Source organism: Crassostrea angulata, chromosome 3 (assembly GCF_025612915.1).
Source record: "Crassostrea angulata isolate pt1a10 chromosome 3, ASM2561291v2, whole genome shotgun sequence".
Lineage (NCBI taxonomy): Eukaryota > Metazoa > Mollusca > Bivalvia > Ostreida > Ostreidae > Magallana > Magallana angulata.
Genome location: NC_069113.1, coordinates 27572501 through 27585390, shown reverse-complemented (window position 1 = coordinate 27585390; position 12890 = coordinate 27572501). Strand labels below are relative to the sequence as shown.

Genomic DNA, 12890 nt, shown 5'->3' with positions numbered 1-12890 from the left:
TTAGTAATATTTAAAGTATTATTTTTTGCATATGATGAGTTGAAAATATGTCACAGATTTAAAGAAGACAAATATTTCACGATGTACTATTATAAGGTAGCCACCGTAGGCATCAACTCAACTTGAGGAATGTATGTTTTCCCCTCAATCTCACTCTTATTTAACTCATTAAATACTTTCCAGCCTCCCTCTCTCGTTTTAAATAAATAAGATTTTATGTACATTTATGTAAATTATCTTATGATGATCGGTGTTAATTATAGTTAAGGCAACGGTATGGTCAATCATGGAACAATTATCACCTTGCAGGACAAGTGTCATCTGAAGAAACATTGCGTTACACGGGTCCCGCGTCTAATGCCTTGGGCCATTTAAATGACCAAGTAGGTGTTAAAATTCGGTAACACTTGCATATACCGGCCACTTCGGGGTATCGAGAGTAAAAAAACCAATAGATATCAAATAACGGGACTGCAGTTTTTGACTGGTTTTGACTTCGAGGCATTAAGGGTTTGGAGAGATCAAGGGAGTAGATTTGCTTAGTAATATTGGGGGAGACTCACTTAGAGTGATCAAAGTTCAAGCCATCAAGAGTTACCTGTTAAGTACTTATGCATGTAGCCGTTTTTAGAAAAAAGTAAAATATATGGCATGCAACAGCGCGTTATTATATATATGAAGGCGACAATAAATATCGTAGGCGCTTTAGGTAGATAGCCTATATTCAAACACAAAATAATGCATAATTCAAACAGGCACATTGAAAATCAGTCATCCCTGTGTTTACGGGTGTGTAACTATTACATAACATTTCCTGTCTGTGACAGCACCCGTGCTCTGACCACGTGCCATGAGATATCTTACAGAATGTTGAGACTCTCTCTCTCTCTCTGTCTCTCTCTCTCTTCAAATTACCAAATAACTAATATTTAATGTGAACTGCTAAAGTAGTACATGTAGCCATACCGGCATTCTAATTGAAATGCACATAAGAGCTAATGTTTTTGTAACGGGTGTGTTCAGAAATAAAAGTCCATGATCATACGCCCTTTCTATCTTTACTGCATGAAGATAAAATAATGCATGATTCAGACAGGTATATAGAAAATCACAAGTACAACACAATTTATAGAAAAGCTATCCCTGTGTTTACGGATGTGTATAACTATTACATAACACTTCCTGTCTGTGACAGCACCGGTGCTCTGACCACGTGCCATGAGAAATCTTATCGATTGATGAGACACCTCTCTCTCTCTCTCTCTCTCTCTCTCTCCAAAATCCAAATATATAAAATTCTAAGAAATTTGAAAAATTAAACTTTCCTAATTTTAACATGGCGAAAGGAATTAATAATATACCACATATCGCGTAAAGAAGTTTTTTTTACTTATTCACACAAACACACATCGTATGTTCATATGATTCTTATAATGATTCAAAATTTACATTCATTCAAACAATCACATTTTTACCATTTTAAAAAGTACAAATACTAGATGTGTATATAACATTTACTTTAGCTGTGTTCTCAATTACTATCTACATTCCTGATTAACCCTGATTATAGTCAGTTTGTTAATTGTATTTCAATCAAGTGTAAAGTACCGTATATGATTAAAAGGTAATTTTATGAATGTATTTTGTAAATATTGTGTTATGAATACGCAGAATATATTTCTTTGAATTTAAATTTAAAAACAAATTTTCATTTGTTTGAAATTAATTATTCTATCAAGAAAGTTTCGCTGTTTGTCAGAAACAGACTATATATATACTTCTCTTTAGCAGACCCCAAGTCACACTATAATTGCTGCAGGGCACCCACCCTGATGGCAACCACCCAAATTCTGTATACACATACTCTATACGTAATGTTACGCAATTCACCTTTCTCTGTTCGTGAACTGACGCTGCAAAATTTTAATGTGTGATGGATACTCCAGAATATATGATTATTCATATTTTTAAATCCCGGGTTTTGAACGACCAACATAAATATTGTTGATTATTCATATTTTTAAATCCCGGGTTTTGAACGACCAACATAAATATTGGGTGACCCACCAAAAATCATACTTGTGCTAGATCAGATAGGAAAGTCAGTTTTTAAATACACACGATTTTAACATTAGCATTTTCTTAAACTGATTGGACCTTTTTAGCTCACCTGAGCCAAAAGCTCAAGTGAGCTTTTCTGATCACAATTTGTCCGTTGTCTATCGTTGTCGTCGTTGTTGTAAACTTTTCACATTTTCATCTTCTTCTCAAGAACCACTGGGCAAATTTCAACCAAATTTGGCACAAAGCACCACTAGGTGAAGGGGATTCAAATTTGTTCAAATGAAGGGCCACATCCTCTTTAAAGGGGAGATAATTTAGAATTATTGAAAATTTGTTGGAATTTATCAAAAATCTTCATTTAAAAAACTATTCGGCCTGAAAAGTTTAAACTTGTGTGGAGGCATCCTCAGGTAGTGTAGATTCAAGTTTGTTCAAATCATGGTCCCCGGGGGTAGGGAGGGGCCACAAGAGGGGGATCAAGTTTTACATAGGAATATATAGAGAAAATCTTTAAAAATCTTCTTCTCAAAAACTATTAGGCCAGAAAAGCTCAAATTAAAATGAACGCATCCTCAGATAGTGTAGATTCAAGTTTGTTCAAATCATGGTCCCTTGGGTTTGGTAGGGTGGGCCACAATTGGGGGATCATGTTTTACATAGTAATATATAAAGAAAATCTTTAAAAATCTTCTTCTCAAAAATTATCAGGCCAGAAAAGCTCAAATTAAAATGGGAGCATCCTCAGATAGTGTAGATTCAAGTTTGTTCAAATCATGGTCCCCGGGGTAAGGGTGTGGCCACAATTGGGGGATCAAGTTTTACATAGGATTATATAGAGAAAATCTTTAAAAATCTTCTTCTCAAAAACTATTAGGCCAGAAAAGCTCAAATTAAGGTGGAAGCATCCTCAGATAGTGTAGATTCAACTTTGTATAAATCATGGTCCTCGGGGGAAGGGTGGGGCCACAGTAGGGGGATCATGTTTTACATAGTAATATATAAAGAAAATCTTTAAAAATCTTCTTCTCAAAAATTATCAGGCCAGAAAAGCTCAAATTAAAATGGGAGCACCCTCAGATAGTGTAGATTCAAGTTTGTTCAAATCATGGTCCGAGGGGGTAGAGTGTGGCCACAATTGGGGGATCAAGTTTTACATAGGAATATATAGAGAAAATCTTTAAAAATCTTCTTCTCAAAAACTATTAGGCCAGAAAAGCTCAAATTAAAATGGAAGCATCCTCAGGTAGTGTAGATTCAAGTTTGTTCAAATCATGGTCCCTGATGGTATGGTGGGGCCACAATGGGGGAAAGGATTTTTACATAGGAATATATAGAGAAAATCTTTAAAATCTTCTTCTCAAAAACTATTAGGCCAGGAAAGCTCAAATTTGAGTGGGAGCATCCTCAGATAGTGTAGATTCAAGTTTGTTCAAATCATAGTACCCGGGGGTAGGGTGGGGCCACAATTGGGGGATAAATTTTTATACAGGAATATATAGAGAAAATCTTTTAAAAAAATTCTTTTAAAAACTATTTGGCCAAGAAAGCTCAAATTGGTGTGTAACCATCCTCAGATAATGTAGATTCAAATTTGTTCAAATCATGGTCCCAGGGGGTAGGGTGGGGTCACAATGGGGGATAAGTTTTTATATATAGAGAAAATCTTTTAAAATCTTCTTCTTAAAGCTATTAGGCCAGGAAAGCCCAAATTTGAGTGGAAGCATCCCCCGATCGTATAGATTCAAGTTTGTTTAAATAATAGTCCAGGGGTATGGTGAGGCCACAATGGGGGATGAATTTTTACATAGGAATATATAGAGAAAATCTTTAAAAATCTTCTTTTTTAAGACTATTTGGCCAGAAAAGCTTAAACTTGTGTAGAGGCATCCTCGGGTAGTGTAAATTCAAGTTTGCAAAGTCACAGTCCTTAGTGGTTGGGCGGGGCCGTGATGGCGGTTTGAATTTTTACCTAGGAATATATAGAGAAAATCTTTAAAAATATTCTGGGAAAATTTTCGGTCCAAAACCCAGTACTTAGTGTGAAAGTTATGCAGATTTAAATTTGGTGAAACCATGATTCCCTAGAGAAAAGTTGGGCCACGAAATGGGGGGGGGGGGTTATATAGGAATAGAGAAAAATCTTTTTACAAAAAAGAAGATGTGGATAAAATTTTGCAGATTTTCAATTTTTTTTAGCAAGATCTACTGTACTTAGTTGTCAAGATATTTTGATACTGTAATGCTAATTTGATCAGAATTAAGGCAATTGTTGCTCAGGTGAGCGATGTGGCCCCTGGGCCTCTTGTTTATTTTAAAACGATTGATAAACAAGTTAAACAACTAATATTAATATCTTTCGTTGGCCAAGGATGTCAGCGTGCGGGGGTCATGGATGTGGGAGAAAGCCGGAGTGCCAGGAGAAAAACCACGTGTCTAAGCGGGCAACCAGCATATCCATTCATGCAACCAATGTCGATCACGGGATTGAACTCTGGTCGCAGCGGTGATAAGCGGGAGCACTTTAAAAACTTTTATATCTACATGTACTTTGTTATTCATTAAACAAATTCTTTAAATGTATTTAAGAGAAATGACCAGGTGTAAGGTATGTTTTATAGGCAAGAATTAATTATGAAAGATTGTAAATGAAACGCTATTTAGTATCCCCTTTCTCGAGGCCAAAGAAGATATTTTGATGACATGTTCATTATATAATTAATCCAATTTATTGATAACCAAGAATTGTCAGCAATGAATGTGCCAAAATTAATTCATATGAAACGCTAACGAGTATACAAAACAGTATTCAAAATTCTGTATTAGCATAATTACACGTTCCTTTTATTTCTCCCACTTTTTTAAAAATAGTAATAATAAATTGTAACAATCAACTCCATTTATAAAATAAAGGAATATTCATTAATATTCATTAATTCTCTCAATTATATTTCTCGTATGAGAAGAAATTGGGGGAGGTAACTCGCGTTAAAAACAAAGAACAGTTTTCACCTGGGACTGGTTTCACAGTACCGCGACGGTGTGGACAAGTTGAGAAGCTGTACCGCGAGGATGCGCGGTTTTACCTGAGTTACATGTGCTAAACCGCGATCAATTTCACACCTCAAGGACTTGCGGTAAATTCGCAAACCGTGTTGGCCGTAGTGTATTTTGAATTTGAAATTTTTCTTGACAATTACTGTTGCACTCATTAAAGGCACATATCACTTCTTTATAGAAATTTGAAAGGTGTTTTATGTTTAGGTCTTCTGTCTTTGTTACATTGGTATTTAATAAGTAGGATATGTCTACTGTAGACGTACTTTTGTCTACGTGGCATTAATTTACGCTATGAACGCAGGCACAATTTTTCCGCGGAATTTTTTCCCAGTGTACTTAAAGTGCATTTTGAAATTTTGAAATTTTGAAATTGCATTACATGAATAAGGATAATCAGAAGTTACTACATTATATAAAACTTGCATATATGTGGACCCAATGTATATCGTTTTTATCTATGCAAACTGTCAAACAAATTTGTATTGAGAATTCACATAATAGATAATTTAATCTCCTAAAGATTTGAATTTTCTGTAAATTTACTTGCATGAAATTTAAACTTCTCCCAGCTTGAGATAACGGCATGTGTCAAACGACAAATAGCCCCAAGCGGGTCTGTCTTTCAATGACCCAATTCACTGCACGCTAAGACCCGTGTTTTTACTGCAATTTTTAGATCCCTTTGTGCTCTGACTTTTAATTGATAAAACTGATCAACTCATAATTTAAACGACATGTGAACCCATAAATTGACAGTAAATAAAGATTAAAATATTTATTTGGCTTTAAAAAAACGACATGCATATAAACAGATAAAAAAGAAACAGTTCATTGAAATCAGTTTAAAAAACCTGTAAAATTACATGGACACATGACAACATATGCAGAATGGTTTTGCTTCTTACTGTCTGATGTGCCTTAACTAGCCACCCTGCATGAATGGGTTTCAATGTTGACAATCGTAGATCTACGTTTAAAGACTGCATTGTTTTTCCCCTTTTCAGTTCTTTTTGAATTTGATCCGCGTACCACTCAGAAAACTGATTCTTTATGCATTTTTTGAATTCGTCATTTCCAGCAAGATCTAACAGTTGTAATTCTGATGTGCAGCTAGCTGGAGCTTAGCGCATCCTGACGTTGTTGCGAGTCAGCTGATCTTTGAACTCGTTTACTTGATGTGCTTTGAAAACGTCAAATATGCACAAAGCAGGTACATTGGAGCGACACAATGGCAATTTTTCTCTCACATTTTCAATATAAGGCTGTTTAAAATTAATTCTACGTTTAACGTAACCCGCGCGCGTAGGTTTCGGCGAAATTGTCGTTTTGAAAAAACAAACAAATCTGGATTTGAAAAAGTCGTTCCGGCTTGGGTTTTCATTTAGCGACTGAATTCTACATCCTGTATGAGAGAAAAACATGCTCAAGACAGCATTGAGGTATTTAGTTTTTACAATACGAAGAACACGACAGTCTATGCCACTTTCAAAGTAAAAAAACCCAACAATAATGGATCAGACAAACATATGATCGAAGTTGGCAGTAAAAATCTGATTCGAGATTGTTTAATGTCGGTTGTCAAGTCACAGAGCCTGAACCATGCTGCACCAACTTCCGCCCAAAAAGGCAAAAACGAGGTTTGTTGTATATATTTATTTAAGTGATCCATCAACAACTTAAATGACTACCCATCTTATTTAACAAAAACTCAGAATGTGTACGGTTAAGTTATTTTTGCATTTTTTTAAGAAGGGGAAAGCTTAAGTAATTTCTTACCACCGCTGTACTGAAAAGATATAAAAAGAGTTTTAAAAATTATACCTTTCTCCATAGACTTCAATATTAGCTTAAAGATGTGATAAATTTGTTCCTTTTTAACTTTTGTTCAATTTCAAAGGTGAATGACCCTATAAAATTATTCAAAGATTTCAGTGTTCGAACTACCAATATTTGGTTTTAAATATAATAATTGTGGATGCAACACCTTGAAGTGAGGCAATGCATTAAGTCAGCATAATTTACTGATTTAGATAAGAGTTTTGACATGATAATGACTGCAAATCCCTTTCATTTGAAATGTATCTACATTTTTAATAACATGTCCAGGAATAATAATTCATTTATTCACAATATATAATAGGAAGAAACTAACAGGTGGCCCAGCTAAAGTGGAAGAACGGAGAGAAGTGGAATACACTTGTAGGGTGGCAGTTATTTCAAGAACCCTGTCTTGAGTTCTTAGAAGTAGGTACAGTGAATCTTACAACACAACTCTGATATGTTAAATTTTAAAATGTGTCATTATGAAAATGTATGAAATAATATCATTATTTTGATTGTAGATAATCTGTGAATCACATGTGTTGTGCAACATTTTCCCTGAAAAGAAAAAGTTTTCCCTTCGGTTGCTATGTTGATGTAAATCCATTGGATGTACATCTTGATGTGCTTGCAAGTCACTCCACTTCTCATCCAGTATACATGATGTACCCACAGAAAGGATATAAACATAAATTACACAAAAGTATATGCTTTGAAAATGCAAAAATTAACATGGACTGAATCCTACCGTATGTATTATATGACGGTGTTGATGTATTGATAACTGAATGGGTGACTTTCAATAAATACACACTTGTTTGAAATTTTTGTTTGTTTATTTTTTTCCTCCCTCCCTCGTAGGTTTTAAATTTTCATGTTACGTTAAACGTAGAATTAATTTTAAACAGCCTAAGGTACTATAATTTTTTCAACATAATCACATGCACTCTGAGTTGAACCAGTGATTTGATGTATGGGTAATATGCCAATCATCAGGGAATGGAAATTTCGGGTGAACCCGATTCGTTCCTTCTGCGTAGATAACTTGAGGGGGGAGAAAGTAGCCCAACATGGTACGTCCAAGGAGGACAGTTATCTGTCTTTTATCCTCAAGTCCAATAATAGGGACCTGTTTTGATCCTTTTTCCTCTAATGTGAAATCACCTACAGGCACAATGTAAACATTTGTCTGTCTTTTATCCTCAAGTCCAATAATAGGGACCTGTTTTGATCCTTTTTCCTCTAATGTGAAATCACCTACAGGCACAATGTAAACATTTGTCTGATCGACATTGATGATCAGGTCATCGGGAATACGCTTTTCTGTAACGATTTCTTCAATTTTTGACAAAAACAATTCTTTTTGTTCTGGAAAATTTTCGGGTAATTTTTGTGCAGCTTTCATACCCTTGCGTTGGACAAAATTTAACCGTCGGAGAAATGATTTAGCCCAGGAATTGTTTAAATCAATAGATCCGCCGAATTCAACCAGATGTTGACGATTTTTAGCCATGATAATACCATTAGCAGCAGCGATAACAATTGCTCTATTGACAATACCTCCCAAAAGTCGAAGATTTTTATGTAGTCGATAACATCTTTCTCAAACGTGCCCAACAAAGTTGGTCTTCCACGTTTGTCGCACTGGAGTCCGTCCTGGAATTCATCCGATTCTGTTGTAACTTTTTAAAATGTAAGATTTTTTCATTGTTCTGATGCTACTCTCATTTACTGGCTTTCCCAACACTTTACTAAAATGTTTAGAAGCTTTCATTACCCCATTTTCCACAGCGTACTTTGCCATTTTATATCTGTGCTCTGCGGAATAATGGTTGTATTTGCCTCGTTTTCTTTTAAGGGATTAAGACACTGCTTGTACGACAGCCCCATTTGCTGCTGAAATTTCCACAGATTTTTTAGGTGTTAGATATGGGTTGGGTAAATATTCATCATGTGGTGTTTCACAAGACGATTTTAGCCAGCGTCGTAACATCTTGACGGCTAACTAATGACTACCGACCAGTGCACAACCGATAATTACTGTTCACTGTGAACAGTTCTTACAATTTAAGTCCAAAGTTGGACATATTCTAGGTAATGAAAATTGCTCAGAACTAAATTTAATAATAATTATTTAAATGATTTTTTTTTCATTCAAAGAATCCGTGTGAATGTTTACCCGTGGATTAATTTGATATTGTGATTCCGCGGAATTATGACCCCGTGAAAAAAATATATCTACAGTAAATTATATCTTCTAATGCAAGAGTTTATTAATTTGTAAATTAAAAGACTTTTTTTTTTGGTTAACATTTTTTTTAAGAATTCTAGAATTTTTTTATTTATGTGTTGCAAACCTTTATTATTTTCAATTCAATTTTTTGTCCCATTTGAAATTAGCCTTGCGGGGGTATTAGTCCCATTAGGACAGTCCTTGTTTTGATAAATTCCTGTTATATGTGTACTTGTAGCATATAGGCAGTGGGTCCATGGTGATTGCCTCCTTCCAGCAGACTCTATGGACAGTGAATCCAATGTCTTCTGGTGCTTATAGACTCAAGTCAGTTGGTAAGTCAAGTCTAAGGGAAAAATGACTTGCACTAGGGTATGCACCTCTTGATTTGGTTTCCAACAGATTATACTTAACTTCAGAATCAAGATGTATTAAGTCTAGCATTTAGGAAAGGACTGCGAATGATAGCATTGTCTAGCCGCCTAACTAAAAGTCAAAGTTGTCTAATTAAAATTAATTTTTTATAATAATGTAAACATTTATGTATATTTTCATTTTATATAAATGATTTGGTCAAACAAAGAGAGATAACTTTGTATTTTGGGTTAAAATAGCTCATTTCATAATAGAAAATAACAGAAAACGGAAATGTTTTTAGCTCGCTTGAGCTGAAAGCTCAAGTGAGCTATTCTGATCACATTTTGTCTGTCGTCTGTCCGTCCGTCTGTCTGTCTGTACGTCTGTCCGTAAACTTTTCACATTTTCAACATCTTCTCAAGAACTACTGGGCCAATTTCAACCAAACTTGGCACAAATCATCCTTAGGCAAAGGGGATTCAAAGTTCAAAGGGTCACACCCGTTTTCAAGGGGAGACCTTATTGTTATTCTTCGGATTCTTTTTCTTCTTCTTTTTTATTCTTACGATTTTTTGTGCACGCGATATCTCAGAAATGGCTTGACCGATTTGCACGAAATTTTAAGATCTTACCAACTATGTTCCGAACCTTATCGGAAATAATTTTGGTTGATGACGTCATTTCCGTTCTTGAGATATTGGCATTTTAAGGATTTTTAGGGGGTTGGTTTGTCCAAGGATGTTCTCCTAAACTACAAATGATATTGATTTCAAAATTTCAGGGATGATAGACAAAAGATTGTTTATCAGAACAAAACCATTCCTGTTAGTTTAGCACACGAAACACCAGAGCTCTGTAGGGCTCGAAATTTCAGATATGAAAAGCGTCGTAAATTTTCGTGCTTTTCTTTATTTATCTCTTTTCTGGAAAATATTTTGTTATAACATGTAATGTAAAAAAAAATTAAATTTACAAGACCTTTTAGCTGATATCAAGAAAAAGGGGCTGGCCCCTTAAATTAGGGACTAAGAGGGGTCTAAGGTCTTTAATCTATAGCTCCTCACTGAGGGATATTTTGTAATAAATTATAGCAGCAAATATGTTTATCTTACAGTTATGAAGCTCAACAGTATAACGATTTTATCATGTGATACGTAATTAGGGGTTTTTAGGGACCAGAAGTCTAAAACTTTAATGCTCAATATCTCAAAATGGAGGAAAATTTTGATAAGCAATATTGAACAAAAGATGCTCAAAATATTGAGCTTAACAATAATCAACCATAATTTCTTTGTTATGCGGTCCTTAAAGGGAGTTACAGGGTCGGCCCCTAAAACGACCCTCTCCAGATATATCGAGAACGGTACAAAATTTGTAATTACTTGTTGAACAAAAAGTGTTAAAATTGACAAGAGCTTTTATTTAAAATCATGAAAGAGGGGCTGGTCCTTCAAATAAGGGGCTGAGGGGACTCTAAAGTATTTTAATGATAACTTTTTACTGTGAAATATTTTGTGATACGTTATAGAAGCAATTATGTTCATTCTAATGGTATTCACCTATATATGGCAATCATTTCCTCCTATGTTACGTAATTAGGGATTTTAAGGGGCCAGAAGTTCAAAACTTTGATGCTCAATATCTCAAAATGGAGGAAAATTTTGATAAGCAATATTGAACAAAAGATGCTCAAAATATTGAGCTTAACAATAATTAACCATAATTTCTTTGTTTTGCGGTCCTTAAAGGGAGTTACAGGGTCGGCCCCTAAAACGACCCTCTCCAGATATCTCGAGAACGGTGCAGAATTTCTAAACACTTCTTGAACAAAATGTGTTTGAATTGGCAAGAACATTCTTATGACATCAAGAAAAAGGGGCTGACCCTTCAAATAAGGGGCTGAGGGGGCTCTAAAGTCTTTTAATGATAACTTTTTACTGTGAAATATTTTGTGATACGTTATAGAAGCAATAATTGCTTCATTCTAACGGTATTCACCTATATATGGCAAACATTTACTCCTATGTTATGTAGTTAAGGATTTTAAGGGACCAGAAGTCCAAAACTTTGATCCTCAATATCTCAAAATAGAGGAAAATTCTGGAAAGCAGTATTAAACAAAAGATGCTCAAAATAATGTGCTTAACAATGTACAACCATATAGTGTTTGTTATCTGGACCTTAAAAGGAGTATTAGGACTGGATATTAAAACGATTTTTCCCAGATATCTCAAAAACGGTAACCAATTTCTAAACACTTAGATAGTCAGAAACTAATTAGCCAGGAAAGCTGAAACTTGTGTGGAAGTATCCTCAGGTAGTGTAGATTCAAATTTGTGAAAATCATAACCCTGGGGGTAGGTTAGGGCCACAATGGGAGGTCGATGTTTTACATAGGAATAAACAGAGTAAATCTTTAAAAATCTTCTTCTCAGAAACTAATCAGCCAGGAAAGCTGAAACTTGTGTGAAAGCATCCTCAGGTAGTGTAGATTCATAGTTGTGAAAATCATGATCCCCGGGGGTAGGGTGGGGCCACAATGGGGGGTCAAAGTTTAACAAAGGAATATGTAGGGTAAATCTTTTAAAATCTTCTCAGAAACTAATCAGCCAGATGTTTCTTTATAATTGTTAAGACTTTGGCCTCCCGAGAAGGTTCAGAGTTTGATGTACGTTTATATCTTATATATAAACTATTGTTAAGGATCATTTTGAGAACTGCAATACTCAACATATGATATGACTATAAAATCATCTTGTTAGAAAAGGGACTAATGATTATAAACATAAGAATATCCAGGGGAAAATGGATTTTATTTATACAGGATCTACATGTATTATTGTACATTGTCCAGATAGTTTGTATTATGACTCCATTAAGCTGATTTTATCATACCTATTGTTCCTCAGGTGAGCTATGTGGCCCATGGGCCTCTTGTTATTATTATTTTTCTTTTTTTGTCTTACAAATTTTGTGCAGGCGATTTCTCGGAGATGACTCGTTCGATTTCCTTCAAATTTTCAGGGCTGATGCCTAGTCATATGAATTTTATACCGCCGGAACAATTTTTAAAAATTCACTTCCGGTCGGAAGATATCGTCGTTTTACGATTTTTAAAAGTCAATTTTGTCGGCGATGTTTCTCAAAAACGAGTAAAGATAGAGAACTGAAATTTTCAGAGATGATAGATCTAGCAATATCCTGGTGTACCTCGGTCAAGAGAGTGTTGGCCGTCACTTCCGGTCATCACCGGAATCATATTTAAAAAATGAAAATTTTCAACTTTTTGTTTTTAGCTCCCCTGAGCTGAAAGCTAAAGTGAGCTATTCTGATCACATTTTGTCTGTCGTCCGTCTGT

At 35.0% G+C, this 12890-nt stretch overlaps 1 protein-coding gene across 10 annotated transcripts in view; it reads left to right on the top strand.

The window, feature by feature from the left end:
- The window catches only part of LOC128177261 (ryanodine receptor-like), a 140548-nt gene that overhangs the window by 15582 nt on the left and 112076 nt on the right, over window positions 1–12890 (top strand). For all 10 annotated transcript variants that reach the window (XR_008242821.1, XM_052843916.1, XM_052843911.1 and 7 more), the window contains exon 7: window positions 9414–9510. Coding sequence is in view for 9 of the 10 variants with exons in the window: in XM_052843916.1 (XP_052699876.1) it covers window positions 9414–9510 (97 nt within the window). In the remaining variant the exon portion in view is untranslated. The remainder of the gene's footprint in view (window positions 1–9413; window positions 9511–12890) is intronic.